This window comes from Crocodylus porosus, unplaced genomic scaffold (genome assembly GCF_001723895.1).
Source record: "Crocodylus porosus isolate Cpor-Errol unplaced genomic scaffold, CroPor_comp1, whole genome shotgun sequence".
In the NCBI taxonomy this organism is placed as follows: Eukaryota; Metazoa; Chordata; order Crocodylia; family Crocodylidae; genus Crocodylus; species Crocodylus porosus.
The window spans coordinates 58,004,413-58,021,516 of record NW_017728906.1 but is presented as its reverse complement, the minus strand read 5'-3'; the positions used below and the strand labels follow the sequence as shown (position 1 = coordinate 58,021,516).

At 48.7% G+C, this 17,104-nt stretch overlaps 1 protein-coding gene across 1 annotated transcript in view; it reads right to left on the bottom strand.

Annotated features, from left to right (window-relative positions):
- ARX (aristaless related homeobox) overlaps window positions 1-487 on the bottom strand; it is a 13,545-nt gene extending 13,058 nt beyond the window's left edge. Inside the window, exon 1 of the mRNA XM_019528463.1 lies at window positions 4-487. Within this exon, the coding sequence (XP_019384008.1) occupies window positions 4-227 (224 nt within the window). The 5' untranslated portion in view covers window positions 228-487. The remainder of the gene's footprint in view (window positions 1-3) is intronic.
- Between the last annotated feature and the right edge of the window lie 16,617 nt (window positions 488-17,104).

Genomic DNA, 17,104 nt, shown 5'->3' with positions numbered 1-17,104 from the left:
AGCCCGGGCCCCGCCCGCCGTCCGCCGCGCTTACCTTGGCCGGCCTTGTCCTGCTCGGCGCGGCCGGACAGGGCCGGCAGGCTCTGTGCCGCCCCCAGCAGCCGCATCTTGCAGGGGCTCCGCCGGCCCAGGATGCTGTCGATGCAGTAGGAGGACAGCAAAGTTGGAGATTTACTTTTACATTCGGGCCTGTCGGAGCAGCTCTCCTCCTGGTACTGATTGCTCATGGCTCGGGCCGTGCCCCCCGGCGGCTCCGGCCTGGGCGCGCGTGTGGGCACGGGGCTGGGGCTGGGGCCGGGGCGCTCTGCACTCCCCCCACCCGCGGCTCCGCTCGCCCCTCTTCCTCGCTCAGGACACTAGTAACAAGTGTAGTGAGCTGCAATTGCTTTGCTCTTGATTCCCTCTCCTCCACGTGCTGGGAGACGCCCTCTCATTGGCTCTCGCCAGAGGCTGGGCTGCCAGCCGCCCGCAAAGCCCGGCTTGGATCGCCTCGGGGATCAGCGGCGGCACCAAGTTCATTGCCACTTCGCTTCCCTCCTGCGCCCCTCCCCGAGGGCACTGCTGGCCTGCGTGCTTGCCCGGGCTCTCCAGGTCGGGGGACGTGGGTGCCTGCGGAGCGGCGGCTTTTTTGCCACGATTGACTTGTTCGCCTTTGAGAGGCTCTGGGACACTGCCCCGGGACCGGGGTCCTTCTCAAAGCGAGAAGGGCAAGCTGGCTGCTCCCTCTGCTGTTAGATGATGGGTTCCTCTCCCCCACCCCCCGCCCCCAGCCCTAGTTTTAGAGCAGAAATAAAGAGATGCGGCTGTTGTTGGTGCAAGGGGGCAGAGAGAGTGCCTGCGCCCTTCCACTTTCACTGCGAGATTGGCCACAAAAGCCTGCGGTGTGGGAAGGGGTGCCATGTGCTGGCCCCTTTGGGTTTCCAAAGCTGGCCTGTGACATCCAGCCCCTTGCCATGGGCAGAGACACGGAGCTCTGGACCCCGGAGGCGACATCTCACCCTCCCTGGTTGGGGCAACGCCAAGTCTCGGCTTGTTTCAAGGTTTCCCTACGAAGGAGAAGCGGTCTCAACCCCGGGGTCCCAGAAAAGCAGCCGTGCCTGTAAAACAGAGGGAAGCTCTTAGCTTCCCAAACGGTTTTGCTTCTGTTTGTTTGGTTTGGGGTAAGGCTGTCATTCAGTCCGCTTGGCAGAAATCGATCTGAGTTATAGCGGGGAAAGAGAGCCACGTCTGTCTGCACCCGAGATGCTGCCCACGCTTGGCACGGATGCGGGGTTCACGGATGCCTCCGGCAAGCTCACTCCTTTCTCCGCTTCACCTCTGAGGCAGGATCTTTAGGGCCAAGCCAAAGGCTGGGAGGGAAGCCCAGGGCAAGGTGCGGGAGAGTCCAGGCCTGGTTTTCCTCCTCCTCAGCCTCCCTCGTTGAATGTGTCAAGGAAAAAGCGTTTTACAAAGGCATCTACTTGAATCGTTTACAGTCAGTATTTAAAAATACAAGGATTCATAATTGGGATTTTTACTGTAATAAACATCTGGAAAACGCTTTCAAATGCTAATGCGTGATAGACATGTCGGGGCTGGCTTGGCACGACTATTTAATACCCCATTTGAAACGGGCGGGAGTGCCAGCACCCGGTCCCCGGGGGCAACAGCAGGACGCTGCAACCCAGAGGGTCTGGGGCTCGCTTCTCACTCACCTTTCCCATCCCTCAGTTGGGCTTAAACACACCACCCCCCGCGACACTTTAAATATAGCTTTGGAGCTGAAAGGCGTCTAACATTTTTCTTTTCCTGTTCATTGGCCAAGCGATAGCACATCCCAGGCAGAATTTGAAGCTCACTGTTTATACAGCTCCGGTTGGATTTTAATTGGCATGTTTTAATTGTCTGCGCGTCTCCTGCCGAAATGTACATTTATGCTTCCCATCCTGCTCGCCCAGGAGACACGTTGGAGGGGATCTCTCCTTTGTCACCCGAAAACAATTCAACTGCACACTTAGATGATTCATTTCTCCGAGAGCTGGCTTGGAAAGACAGCTTTATTTCAACCCCCCCCCCCAATCACATCGACACACGGGTTTTCATGGTGCAGCCTTAACTCCAGGTTCTTTAAACAAAGCGAATTGTAAAGAGTAAGGACTTTATTATGTATACGTGTAGGCACACACACACACACGCACACACACACAGGCGGGCGCGCCATGAAGGCAGACATCATTTCCAAGAGCTGCATAAATGCAATCGGGCACAGAAAAGCCTTCTGTACGTGGCATGTATTTCTTCTGATTTATATATGTGTGTGTGTGTGTGTGTGTGTGTGTGTGTGTGTATTTTTAAATACTCGGAGGGGTGGGGAAGGGAGGCAGCGGGTCTCATTCTACACGTGGAAGGTGGGTGATCACCGCTTGCCTACCCCCCTCCCAAAAAAATTAAAACAAATGACAAAAGCGACATTGTCATGTCAAATCTGAGCGACTAAAAGCCCTAAGCCAATCTCAAAGGAAGCGTCCTCGAGAAGCTGGACTTTCTGCTGATGATTCACTCAAAGACCGTTCCCATTCGCTTTGCCTGATAGTTTTTTTTTTTTTAATGATGATAATGATGATGATTTTTCGAAGCATCCAACCTGGGCTGCTGGAGTGGGAACGCGATCTAGGAGGAAAGTCTCTTTTCGACTCCGAGGAGAAGATGCAGCTGCTCTTAGCCACATTTTCTGCAACCAGGAGCCCTGAAATCATCAGTGGCACCATTCAATGCCTCCGTTCAAAAAAATAAGCTACAATTTGCTCTCGCTGTTTCTGCCTCCTCGGTTATGCTATTCTTTAATTAATAACAATCCCCCTAGAAACTAAGTATTAGTCTGCACATGTCCTAGCTCCAGCACACGCTGCAGCTCAGCCACCGCCTGCTCGGATTTTGCAGGCTGGCTGTATTGTGAAGGCTACTTTTCTCCGCTCCTGTGATAACAAAATCCCGCGGGCTGCACCGCAACTATGGAATTGGCGCTCGGTTTCAATAAGAAAAGCAAAAAAAAAGAGAGAGTGTGAGAGAGAGGATTCCTTCATTTATTCTCCCTCCCCCAGTTTTCACGTTCAATTTCTCCCTCGGGATTGATGCAAGTGAATTGCAGATTGTTTTTTTTTCTCCCCCCACTATAGCTCTTCTTGCGAGGTCATCCTGATCCCTTGTCTGCTTCAGATCCTGCTCTCTGATTTATTTGTTTTTCAACAGAGCTGCGTTTTTCGTTTGGCCCGTCGATAGCAGGCATGGACAGGATGGGTCGGAGCCCGGCTGCTGGGAAACTCCAGCCGTGCGAGGCGTGCGGCACGGATCTGGGCCTCCCCAGGGCAGGTGCGGGGTGGAAGGGGCTGCAGGGGCTGAGGCTCCCTGCTCCAGCCTTTCCTTTGCTGGCGCTGCACTGAGGAGCCGGCTGCTGCAATGGCATTTAGGGGCGATATAAACCCCTTCATCCCAGGGGAAGAGGAGGGGGGTTTAATTTCTGGGGTCGGGCGCCCCGATGGCTCTCCAGCTGCCCCTGTCGGCCCAGGCCCCCTCACGTTAGGCTCAACCTTTTCATCTCCCGCATTTCCACCGCAAAGATAAACTTCATCTGGAGCCCGCCGGCCAATTTGGGAGCCATTGAAAGGAGAAACAATGAGCCCTGATTACACGCGAAGATCTTCTGCGATGCGATCTCGCCTTTGCCAAGTCACTTTGTTGTTTTATTTATTTTTTTTAACAAACTTTCATTCATTTATGGTCTTTTTCCCCCCTCCCTTCCCTTTCCTTCCCCCTGCAACCTGCTAATTTAACACTGGAGCGCGTTATTGCAGTGTTAGGGGGAGAGAAAGAGAGAGAGAAAACAACAATACTGCAATGATCCAAATGATACAGTAGAATTATAGCAATTATAGTTCTACTTGGAGAAGAAAACCTTGCTGAGATCAGCCAAACAAACTGATGCCTTGTAAGGATAACACGCTTGAGGATTGACAACCAATGCTGAGAAAGGCAGGAGGGCACAAGCGGAAATATTTGCCTTTTTTAACTCCAACCAGCCAAGATTAACCTCCTAGACTGTTGCTTCCACAAACAATCCCCACTTCAGCTCCGGGCTCGCAGGACACGGGGCGCGTCTGACCCAGCCCTGGCCCTCCCGCAGGAGGCGGTGGCAGGCGGCTCCCCCGGCCCCGGGGCCACACGGCCGGGGTGGCAGTGGCCAAAGAGGCCTCGCCACTCCAGCCCCTGGCACTGCCCGGCCAGGAGGAGCAATCCAGCTACCGGGCCGGCTCCCCAGGCCCCAGGCCGGAGGGCATCTCGCCTGGCCTGGGCCCCATCTCCCTTGCTCCCTTCCCGCCGGGCACTCGCCAAGTGCCCCTGCCTCCAGCCGCATGGCTCGGGGCCGGCCACACACTCCTCCTCCTTCTTCCCCAGGCTCGCCCAGTGCCCGCGCCCTGCGGCTGGCGGGTGCCCCTGGGCGGGAGCGCGCCGCGGGGCAGGGTGTGCGGGAACCTGCCCCAGGGGCAGGGGGACTCTGCAGCTAGCTGGGGGAGCAGCTGGGGAAGCCCAGGCCGGCCCCCCCCGGAGAGGCAGGGTCCTGCTCCCTTGCGGGCCGCGCTGCGGGGCCCCGGGCAGGCGGGAGCGAGCCCCGTGTCTTCCCGCTTCCCGGGTGGGACTCGCCGCCCGCAAGAGCCGTGCTCGGCCCCGCCCGGCCCCTGCCCCGCTCAGCGCCGAGTCGTGGACCCCCAGGAGGTCACCGGGTCCAGAGGCACATCATCCCCGCCAGGCTTTGTCTGGTGAACCTCCAGGGCGGGAGATCCCCCGCCTCGCCGGGCAGCCTGCTCCGCTGATCCTCCTGGCTCCCACTGCACAGGGAAGCGGGGTTCCCACGCGGGGCCTCCCCGCCCCCCCCCGACGGCTGGGCTCCCTCAAAGCCGAGACCGGGCGCGACGACTTCGCTTTACCCTCGGGTCGCGCCGCCCGAGCCGCAGGGAGAGGAAGGAGGACGCGTGCCTTTTCCCTCTTTTCCCTTAATCCGCGCAGGGTTGTGGTTTCGCCCCTCTCCAGTCGCGCACACGCGTGTGAGAGGTCGGGGCACGTCCCCCCAGCGTGTGCAGAAATAGCCCAAAGGAAGCAGGGAGACCTAAAGCCCCGTCTCAGCCACAGCGCGTACGCGGGCAGCAGAGGGAAGCCGGGGGCGGGAGGGAGGGAAGATGCCTTCTTCCACTTCATCTCGGACGGGGGGAGAGGCAACATCTCGAGCGCGTTTTATCCCTAAAGGAAACGGGCAGCAAACCGCAACCTGCCATGTCAGGCACTCCGGGGAGGGCGGATCTCTGCCGCCTCCCCCCGCGTCTCCCCCAGGCTCGTGGCCCCTGGACGCCTCGGCCCAGCACGAGGCTGCAGTCCGGTCCAGACCTCGCCCCCAGCAAAGTAACAAGGGCATGGACAAAAGAAATAAATACAGTCATCCTAAAAGAGACCTGTTTGATATGTTCCTCAGTCAGTTTCTGACAGGCCCCTCTCAACACACGTGGCAGAACAACAGGAGATGGACTTACTGCAAAATCAAAGTTTGCTGTGGGCTCCGGATCCGCGTTTTTCTGACAGCAGTTTAAGGAGCCCCTTCCCTATCTAACAGCCTTGACACTAGATGTGCTCAGCCCCAGGTGGAGGACCTGAGCTCTAGACCAGCGGTTCTCAATCTTTTTTGTGCCAGGACCCATTTGTAAACATTGTTACCCAGTGCCCCTCACTCCAGATCTGCTGCTCCTTGCCCACCTCCCCCTGTGGCACCAGCAGCCCCTCACAGCCTGGAGCTCTGCCTGCCTGCAAGGGAAAAGCCATGGTTTCCCACATTTTTCTCCTTCAAAGGAGAATCCATTTCTAAAGTTTTTTCTTGACCCTTTCATATACACTTGAGAGCCACTTCGGGGCTGTGACCCACGGGTTGAGAAATGCTGTTCTAGGCTAGAATCAATCACCCTGGGGTTTCTTTCAACTTGCAGTGGGCACGAGACTGAAACATTACCCTGGTGCCTCATACTTGCTTCAGTTTTGGGCTAACATATACTCCAAGGTACAGCTGACTTCATGCAAAATTGTTCCACCTATGTCGGGGCACCACTGAGCTGCAGCTTGGCTTTTAGGGGATGGGAGATGAGCTCAACAAAACCCAAACTTTCATGGCCTGGCTAAGCTGCCCATTGCTACTGAGTGGTGGATTAGCTGGCAATACGACCAACTCTAGGTATGACTTGTGCGCTTACCAGACAGTGAGCATAGTGAAGCCAAAAGGCAATGATATTGTTGATGGCTCACTTGCTCTCTGGGAGAACCATATTTCAGTCCAACAGGCCTTAGCACAAATGACAAGCTCTAATTAGGTTTTAACATATTTTTTGCTATGAAGAATGAGGCTTTATAATAACAATTGTAACAAATATTGTACAAAAAACCCCTATGTTTCATGTATATGTATTTCTAACAAGAACAAGTCCAGAAGTTTTAGGTAAATGTAGAAAGCCTATGCTCCTTCCTTCAGCTTTCTTTCTGAGACCTGGTGTGTCTATAGCATCCTTCCTCAGTCCAAGTACTGTTTAGGCCAGTCCTGCCATTGCTTGCTTGCTTTGGCTCAGCTTTGATTCTGTGATGAATGAAACACCCACCCACCAGTGAACCAATTAATAAAAAAAGAAGAACTGTGTGTGTGCATGTGTGAGAGAGAGACAGAGAGAGAGAAAGAGGAATGCAGATTTTCTGTATTCATTTATGGCTCTTGGATCCTATGAAATTAATTTTAAATAAATCCAGTTCTCCTTCCTCTCCTCCAGTTTTTAACTACAGGCTGAAATTGTATCTGAAACTCATTTACAAAGCTGCCTGATTTTCTTATTTATTTCTAGGCAGGCTGGATTGCCTCCCATCCTAAACTCCTCTAATTTCCTCACAATGGCAGCTGCCTTGAAACAAAACCCAAAGTCCTTTCCTGCTACAGATATTTAGACAGTTCCTTGGGTTGTTATTAATTATGGTTATTTTTTAGTTGAATGACCATATGATTCTTCAGAAGAGACTGTCTCAGTACAAGACTGGACAAGCAAGTGCTAGAGCGACTGTCCATTAGAAGGAATAGTACCAGCTGTAAGTGTGTAGGAGGAAGACACCATTTACATAATTGTGCACTGTTCGGCCCCAAATCTAAAGCTTCACCTCTCTTGTGGAGGATATTTTTTTTTTTAACTCTGCATATTGCATTTTACTTGCCCTGTTCTTTATTTAAGGATTTTTAAGGCATGTTCCTTGTTTTAAAATATACCTGCTCTCCTTGTGAACCCAAGCTGTAGTTTTGCTTTTGCCTCACCAAAGGACATGAAGGTGACACAGAGCTGTAAGGTCATACTCTCTTCTATGCTACATCCAGCAAAACAGAAGGCCCTTAAGCACTTGGAAGCAGTCTGTCCATGGTGACACACTATCCCTGACCCCAGACTTTTTAAAATCCTTTTTTTAGAAATTGTATTTTCTTGATTTGGAGGAACAAAGCTGGGCCAGAGGGGTGTTCCTGCCATTATTCCCGTGGAAAATTCAAGGATGATTATAAGGGTAGCCCAATCTTTTACAGGGGTGGCTTTATCTCTGTAAGAGTGTAAAGGGCATCTCTTTGGGAAAGAAAAGTAAGGGATAACCACAAAGGATGGGCCACGACTATGCCTGCCTCTGAACAGCCATATTGGACTGGAAGCTAGATCCAACAAGGATTTTGGCAGCTGGAATGGAAATCACATTCCTGTGTTAAGATGCTGTGGGGCAGTACCATGACTAAGAGTGGGTGAGAGGGGCACCTGCCTGGGGCACCCAGTTAGGACAGGTGCCAGCATCTCTTCTCACCCCTGGAGAGTCCATGCCCCACAGTTTACCCATGCTGGGAACTCCGGAACAGAGAACAGGTGGAGCAGACAGAGCACTCAGTGGTACACAGTAGGGAACTGTTTAGGGTATCTCAGTAAGGGTAAGACTATTGCACACCCCTCTCCCCCCACACGCTTTTGCTCCCCCAAGCACTTGTGTGCCCCCCATATTCTCACAAACATGCATGAGCCCCTCTGTTCTCAGAATTGTACCCCTCCCTTCCACCCCCCCTACTCTTTCACTGGGTTTGCCAACCCTGCTCGTTACACCTCTGTCTTGGGTCCCTGTGAAGTGTAGAGGGGGTTTTAGGCATATCAGAATGTGGTCCAAAGCGGAAGGACCAGTTTAGGCATCCTTCTCTCTGGACTGAAGGAAGGTACCTTCATCATTCAGGCTTTCCATCCCAGAACCCTGGTCTGATGTAAGTGCCTACAATTTTTCTGTCAAGGAGTGGGAAGGGCTCATTTTTTCTTTTCTTCCTAAAGCACGCTTGGGAGGGAAGGTTAGAGCACTTGTTTAGGAAAATTAATATCCCCACTTCAGCTGAAAGGGGCGGGAGGGGTTCACATCCACATCTTTAAGTTCCTTGGGCATGTCCCAGGTATTGACTAACTGGTTACAAGGAGGTTTTCAACATACCCTATTGAGCCTGTTCCATGGTGCAGAAAAGGATTCAAGATTCAGTCGGTCAGAGAGAGCACAACTGCAGTCTAAAAGGTCTCCAGTGCTCCAAGGACAGTTTCTGCCTTTTATTCAGTGACTGTTTCATATAAACCACTACAGACACTTTGTTGGGAATAGACGCTCACACCCAAAACACTCCTTTCTAAGTGAGTGCCTTTATCACTGCAGTGCACAGTCATGCTCCCTTCTGTTTTTGCTTTTTGTTCCAATGCATTTTGAATTCTTTTTGTACACCTTTAACATAAGGGGTTAAGAGACCTCCCACCCTCTAGCCTGATGCTTGCGAGCTCTAAGTTTGAATGTGCTCAGGCAGGAGCAGCGTTTAAACTTGACCTCCAATTTCCTGGATAAGGGGGCTAGCCACAGTCAGCACTAGGTGTGTTTTAAAATAAAGTGGTAAGTCATACAGTGTTTTGTGCCATCCTGTTACTGGGTGACAGGTACACACACTGTTCAAGGGTACTTAGGTAAAAGAACAGCTTTTCTATATGCCAGCTGGGTTTAGGTATGACTGAGGAGCCAAGCTGCTTAACTCTGTGAAGACTGAGATTCTTTTGGACATACATACAGAGACAGACATGTAGGTGGCTGGGGAATTTAAGGTCAAAAGTAGGGTTCTGGTGCCATTACAGCTTGATGAGCAGGCTTTTTGGAAGTGCAGTTTTGAGACTAAATTCTGCCTAAGTCTCACTGGGTGTCTACACGTGCATTTGATCCTGACTAAACACTCCTGTACAGGTGTCTACATGTGTAGCGAAGTGGGATCAGATTTGCTGCTGTTCTTGCTTCCTGCTGCTCTGCCATGGGGCTCTAGACTCCCCCTGAGTGCTAGCCTAGGGGCTGGCAGGGAGTATGGGGCCAGGAGACAGCTGTCTCCTGACCAGGTTGGGAAAATGCTCTCTTCCTGGGGAGAGGTGGGACAGGACAATGTCTTCCTGCTCTAGCAACAGGGAGCTCCCAGGCCTGCCTGGGTCCCTGTTTGGGGCAGGGGACTCGGAAGAGCTGCAGGGGAGGGGCAGGTCCCAGGCCTCTGCTCCAATCCATTGGTGGGGCAGCTAGCAGCAAGCTTCTGGCTGGCTGGGGATTTCCTGCCCAGCTAGGGGCTTGATATTAGCTGCCCCACTGGTGGATCAGGGTAGAGGGCGGGGACTTGCCTCACCCCTGCAGCTCTTTTAAACCCTATGCCTTGATCGCCACTTGGGTCACAGGACTGGGATCCACTCCTGACTGGTACACTTCCCAGCCACACTCCACAACTGTGGGGTGTGGGCTGGAGAGCCTGTATACCACTCAGCTCCATGACCATGGAAATGGGTGGGGAACAGGCTGGGGAGCTTGTTCCCAATTCAGATTTGTGATCATGGAGTTGCGCAGGGAACAGGATTCCCAGCCCCTGCCAGCAGGAAGCTCCCAGCACCAGCTCTACAACTGTGGCGCTGGCACTGGGAGATCCTAATCTCTCAGCCCAAGCTCTGCTGTCCCAGGGATAAGGATCTCCCAGTGGCGGCCCTGCGACCGTGGAGCTTGGGCTTGGAGATAAGGATCTCCCAGCCCCCTGCTCCCTGATCGTGATCTTGGAGTGGGGGGCTTGGAGCTCCCTGCTGCCGGGGCTCTGGTGGCAGAGCCTGCCCCGGCAACAGGCAGCTCCTGGGGCCAGCTTCTACTCCCTGGTGGCCCGCTAACTGGGAGCAGATTTGCTCCTAGTCAGGCATCTACAGGAGCGCTACTGCTCCTGGGTAAATTTTCTACTTGTAAATTTACTCATGATTAGTGAGTTTTACTGTGCAGTAATCATGTTTATGTGTAGAAGCACATGCTTACTGTGCAGTAGACTATGCTACTCCGCGGTAAAGCATCTTGTGTAGATGCACCCACTATAGGCACTAAAGTCCTTTTCCAGATCTTGACTTTATCAAAGACCTTTTTGGACTTTTTCTCAGAGGAAAACATAGCTTTTGCTGTCACAAAGTGTCTACTAACAAGTAGTTAGTAGAGAGGAAAAAAGAGAAAATAGGAATGGTTTAGGTAAGAGAAAACTGTTGGGGGAGAGGGATGGCACAAAACGGAGACTTGGCATAGATATTGTTCTGCATTTTCACAAGCCACCCTTATTTGGTATATTTACAAAATATACAGATGACTTTTAGTAATTTATATTTAATTTGTGAATATAATCTGTAAGGCTGCAATGTCTCCTAGTTTTCTGTCACCTGGGGATTTCATTGTGAGTTTTCCTCTCTTCTACCACATTGTTAATCAAAGTATTAAATAAAACTAGGCCTACCACTGTGGCACCAGACTAGTTGTTTCTTCACACTTGTTTCCTCAGACTATTGTCTATAATTATTCTGTGTTATTGTCCTTCAGTCAGTTTTAAATTCTTTCAAAATGTCACAACAATACAATTAGAAAATATCTCATTTTGCAAATCATTTTTTAGTTCTTTTATTAAATATGGTCACTTGTTCTTAAGTAGTATCCAACTTGCAATTGACAGTAAGGTTTCAGCCTATTCTGCATACCCATGCTAGCTTTAGTTTATATTATCTGTAGTGAAGTTGTAGTAACACTGGATTCAGTGCAGACTGTACAAGTCCATCTGGACTGTGGGTATTTAGTCAGGCAGCTAGACCATGTTGGAGCCTAGGCCATCCCATCATTTCTGTACTGTTATATGAGCTAGCTAGATTAAAACTAGTTTGGCTATGCCTGCTTATGCTGTAATTGTATCTCCCAATTACAGTACAGACATATTCCTAGGGTAGTGGGGGTCAACCTTTTGGGCAGACATTCTACAAATTAGTTCTATGCCCTCCCTGAATGTCACTGATCGCGTTCTGCTGTCCAGTCTGCTGCCCTGCTTTTTGCTTATGCCCTGTGCTCCCGGCCTAATCTGCAACACTGCTTTTTCCTCCCTGCCTGTATCTGCCAATGTGCCACACACAGAGGTTGCCCATGCCACTTGTGGTACATGTGTCGCATATTGGCCACCACTACACAAGGGCATGGGTGCATGAACAACTTACTGAGGCAAAAGAAAGCTGGGCTTTACCATGTATCAGATGCTATGTAGTAACTGTTTTTTCCATTCATTACTTGTTAAAGGCCTTTTACAGGTGAGATGGTGATTATTTTTATGCTTGAAATGAAGCAGCTACTTAAGTGTTTGCAGAATCTGGGCCTGACTTTATCTAAAAGTTATTCTGGGAAATACATTTTTTTTTATAAATCCATTTTATTCAGTACTTATCATATTTCAGTTCCTTGATTTTGGGCTTTTTTTTTTCTTAATATAGTTTTCACTATTTTATTATACTAGTTTGCAATTGCCAGGTTAATTCTTCTTTCTGTATTTGAAGATTATTACCACATTTACTTTTGGCTAATCATTCCTTCCTTCCTTGGTTCTTCATTGTGACCATTGTGCCTCTTCAGGGCCGTCTATTAGTGGTCCCGCAACACCGATCAAGGGCCAACCACCCGCCTTCTCGTCTGCCACGCCTTGTTGCTCTTTGTTTGATTGGAAGATCTTAATCAAAATGGGAGGCTGCCTATTCTCTGTCTCGGTGCCTGAGGCACTATCTGAGGCTCCTTTCCTCCCCTTACACCACAGCCCAAGCCTCACAGATGTATCTGGTGTTATTCAGGTCTGTCCTACTCTATGCCGTGAGGACGCTCCAGGGCTTGTCCCTCAGCCTGCACCCTCCCCGGCACCCTCTAGCTTTTCTCACACTGCCCGTCCCGGGGCTTCTCGGCCGTATCAGCTCCGGGGCTCCTCGCTGCTCCCGCTTCCGTCAGGGCTCCTCGCTGCCCCCTAACTCCGGGGCTTTGCACTGCCCCCTAACTTCGGGGCTAGGGCCAATGTATCCCAAACAATGCTGCACCTTCTCCAGTGCCAGGGACCCTCCACGCTACCTTGGAGTCCCTATGAGGCCTCCTTCAACCCCTAATAGCCTCACCCGGTCCTCCAGTGAAACAGTAAACACAAAAACACAAAAACACAAAGCCCCTGGGCTATAACATAAAAAGCTAGACCTTCTGGCCAAAAATCTAAGAATCTATCCCTACCAGAGACAGTGAGTGCACCAAAACCCCAGCAGGAATCAGGGGATGTTCCCACTATGAGAGTTCTCCCTTTGTGCTGGCCGAGTTCCTCCTCCCTCGGCCGCTGGAGGGAAACTGCCCTCCTGGCCTCCTGCCTGGGCTTAAGAAGGGCTAAGCTCTGCCCCTTCCTGTCTCTGAGTTTCCCTGGTTGCCCTAGCAACCAGCACCTGCGCAGTCCTGGTGACTGGCAGCTGAGCTTCCCCCTTTCCACCACTAGGGGTCTCTCTCGAGCCATTTCTGCTCTCAGTCACCGGGCACCTGAAAGCTCTGCGACATCCATATTTGAAAAAAATGTGATTACTGTAGTTTAGTCAGATAGGCTACAATTCAACAACTCTACTCATGTGCTTATAGCTAAACATTTAAATGTTTGTAGGATAAGAACCTTATTAGCACAGGTGTAGTCACTTACTCATATACAAAAAAAATGCAGAATTAGAACTATATTCCTTTATTGTCCTAGCATACATGTTATCAGTACTGGCTAATTTGTAAGTCTTAGTGGGTGTGTTTACACATACATTAAAGAACTTTACTAATGCGCATTAAATTTAGTACCTCCACTGTGAGGTACTAAAGAAATGTGCCTTAGGCTGCTTTAAGTCACAGTAAGGAATGCACACAGTTTTTAAGTGCTGCTTTAAGTGATGCTTAATGTGCAATAGCCTATTTTACTGTATATTAACATAATTGAATGGTTCTTTACATAATACTTTAATGCGCAATATAATAGGCTACTGTGTGTTACAGCACAAATGTAGACATGCCCAGTGTTTTCCAAGCTTTCCTCCACCTGCTCTTCCTTAATGGCTAGCTTTATAAGATAAGGTCTCCCTTTCTTTTGAATTGTCCAGATTTTCAAAATGTGTTATAGATAGATATTTAAAATGTTCAGTTTTTAACTACTATTATTACTACTACTACTGCTACTTCTGCTGCTACTACTACTACTGGTTCAAAATTTTTCCTTCTGAAAGTAGAAAAAGAGTACCAAATGACAGCAAAACAAAGGGGTCACATTTCTTTTATAAGCCATGTAGTTTCAAAGGTCTCCTACTTTTTCAAAAGTAAAGCATGCTTCCTGCCATTTAGATTTGATATTCAAAACACATATTCAGTTCAGCTTCTTTCACTGGCATCTCCCTATCTACTCATAGTTCTGTACTATTTTATTCAAATTCAGATAGCTAGGGAGGTTTAACTAGGTAAGAGCCATCAGAAATGCATTTATGTTTTTTTCCTTGAAACACACACAAATATAGAAGGAAATCATGCAGAAATGGAAAATAAGATTGCAGACACATATATCTGTAGGCCGGTTACAAACTAAGATAACCCACCCTTCATGCACAGGAGACATACAGATTCTGCAGATTTTCATATAGTCCACTAGATATAGGGTTGATTTTGATATTGAAATGGGCCCTGTTCCAGTGCCACAGAAGCCAATGAGATTTTTCTATACATTTTAATGGGTATTGAACCAGATTCATAATGCTTGCTTACATTTTCTGGACATCTTTCAGCTCTGAGCACCAGAAACTTCCCACCTCTTTAGGTTCTTATTTAACATCTCATTTAACACCTTTCAGTTGTTGGATCTTGAGCTTCTTTATTCTAAAATCTCACCCCTATGATTGGTATTAATAATAAGGAACTAATAAATAGGAAAAAGTGTCTAAACTTGTGGACCTTGTGTCTAAACTCTGTATTTTGAATTTTTCAGTGAGAGGACAGGAACAACACTTATCAAACCCTTCTTTCATGATTATTGGGCATGTCTGCATGTATGCTGGACTGCACAGTTGTTACAGTGCAGTCATTTTGTACTCATTTGTTATTGACACAGGCCAATTCTACTCTTGGATACACATATACAGGTCTTGATGACTTTAGTGAGAGCACCTCCTCTGAATGTAAGGGCAGGATTTGGAGTATTATGCTTAATTTGAGCTTTAAAAATGGAACAATAAAGGCAGAAAGACAACTTTACTTGCTCACTGTCTTTGGAGAACAATGGGGCCCAGGTTATAAGCTTGATATTCAGTTTTGAACCCTTTGTGCTTTCTTCTGTCTCATCCCTTATGTACAGAATGAATCTTGAACTAGCTACCTCTGCTTTCAAATGGTCCTTCTGACTCAGTTCTGTAGTGATGCTTCCAAGAGCATGAGTATATAGGTAAGTCACTATTTTGAAAGAAAGAGGAGTGTGCAATTTATGGCCTGGGAGTGTGTATGTCAGCTGATTCGGTGTAACTATTTTTGTCTGCTTCTGACTCTGTGTAAATGAAGCTAAATCACAGTTGTTTTCTCCTGAATGAAACAGCTTAATTTCTGGCAGATTAGGAGTGGACAAATGAATATGTTGCACCAGATTTAGCTGTGCCATAAAGATCTATCAGTCACTATTAAAGAAGTGTAATGGTTTCATCTGTCTATAATCCAAGAAATCCACATGATGAAGATAATGAAGGTGGGGGGGAGGGATCTTATTACTTGATATTTATTTCCTGAATCCTTTTCCCCTTAAAAATGTATATTTAAAATGATGCAGAAGCATCAAGCTATGCACATAGTTGAACAGTGTAAGCTATCTTCACTCTTCACTTCCCAGTGGACATGACACTCATTTGTTTTATTTTCCCTTCAGTTGGATAACTCTTTGAGTCCACGATTGAACAATAACGTGACTACTACATTGAGGCACCAACTCTGATTGGGGCTTATTGGTGCTAGAATACTGACCATCATAACAGGAGAGAGAGAAATTAAATCCAGTATCTCACAATTTACTCCTTGGTTCCTCTGTATACCATTTACTTGTTTTTCTTGGGTCACTCAGTAGGTGACAAAGTACCTTGCTTGTAGCTCTCCTCCAAAAATGTCCCCTTCTGTTCCATGCCATTTGTTTCATGTCTCCAGTAATTTCCATCATTCCACTGATCCGCACCTGTATTATTGTGGGTGTCTCCTGTAAAAGCTTTTTCAGTTCCTGTGTACTAAATTTCACGAGGTCCAGATGGCTGGAAGTCTTATACCTCACTCCAAAAAGTCAGGATCGTACTAATCCTATTATATTTAGTGGCTCCTTGTCCACCTCAAATTCAAAATTGTCAGTCTGGGCCTACAAAACTCCCCAAGGACTTCCCTTTCTCTGTCTCTAATATCCCCATATCTACCCATTCTCACTGATTTACCCTGCTTTTCTAATCCCGATATGCTTTTTGCCCCCTTCCAGCAACAGAGGGTGTCTTTTTCTTTAAGTAACTTCTTATTCTATGATTGGCTCTGCCAATTCTTTTCAGGGCAATAATGGATTTTATGTCTCTTGACATCTTCAAAAGATTCCTCTGGAGGATATTGTTTAGTCAAACACAAGTTCTTAGGCTCAATGTAGAAGTAAATGGGTGAAATTCAACAGTCCAAATTATGCAGGATATCTGACTAGAAATGATCAATGGCCCCTGCTCACCTTAAATCTATGAATACTGCCAGGTACTGTTAATAAGCCACTGGCAGATCCAGAGGGTGTGTGGAGCTGCAAGGGTGGCTGCACTCACAGCCTCCCTTCACAACTGATGCTGGCAGACCAAGCCATGGGAGTAGCAGCTGGGAACTTTTTTAAGTCCCCAAATCAGCTAGGACTCGCCACCCTTGTTGCACTTGTCATTCTGCCCATGCCATCTGTGCTTAGTGGCACCTCTCCCCTCCCCATTCCCTTGCCTCTGGACCTACCCACTGCCACTGCTCTCCTGGACATTTCACCCTAAAATACAGCTGAGGCTGTGGGCAGTGCCTGAGCAGGAAGCCAGGCCTGGCCAGGGACAGCAGCAGCAGCAGGGTTTCCCTTCCCCCAGGCTAGTGGGGAACATTCAGGGGGACAGGGCAGGGAGGGGCAGTCCACCTATAGCTCCTGCCACTGTCCCCATCCACCTTCCTTGTGAAGCTGCTCCCTACAGCCCCAGTTGAATTAAGGCAGGAGTGACTGAGCCAAGGCAGGGAATGGGAGGTGAGGTGTCACTGAGCACGCAGGGGATACCGAGAGCTGAAAGGGGATTCATACCTTCTTCAGGGACTTAAAGTCTCTTAGCTGCTGCCCCCCTGACATGGTCTGAACTCCACAGGGGACCCAGGCATATGAAGCCACTTAAATACCATGTGGAAAGGGGAATATGATCATGCATTGCACCCTCTCTGGGTCTGTCCCTGCTTATAGATATAATAATTGGAACTCAGTGAAAATATCGGCTTCAAAAGAAATAGTAGTTTAAAACAGCAGGGTAAGGATTAAAGGAAATACCTTATCTAATGTTATACTTTCAACACTATTTTTCATTGTTTGTGATGACTAGGTTGAGCAAAAGATTCATAAGAAATAATTTACTAGCTATATTTATTCTCTTCCTTT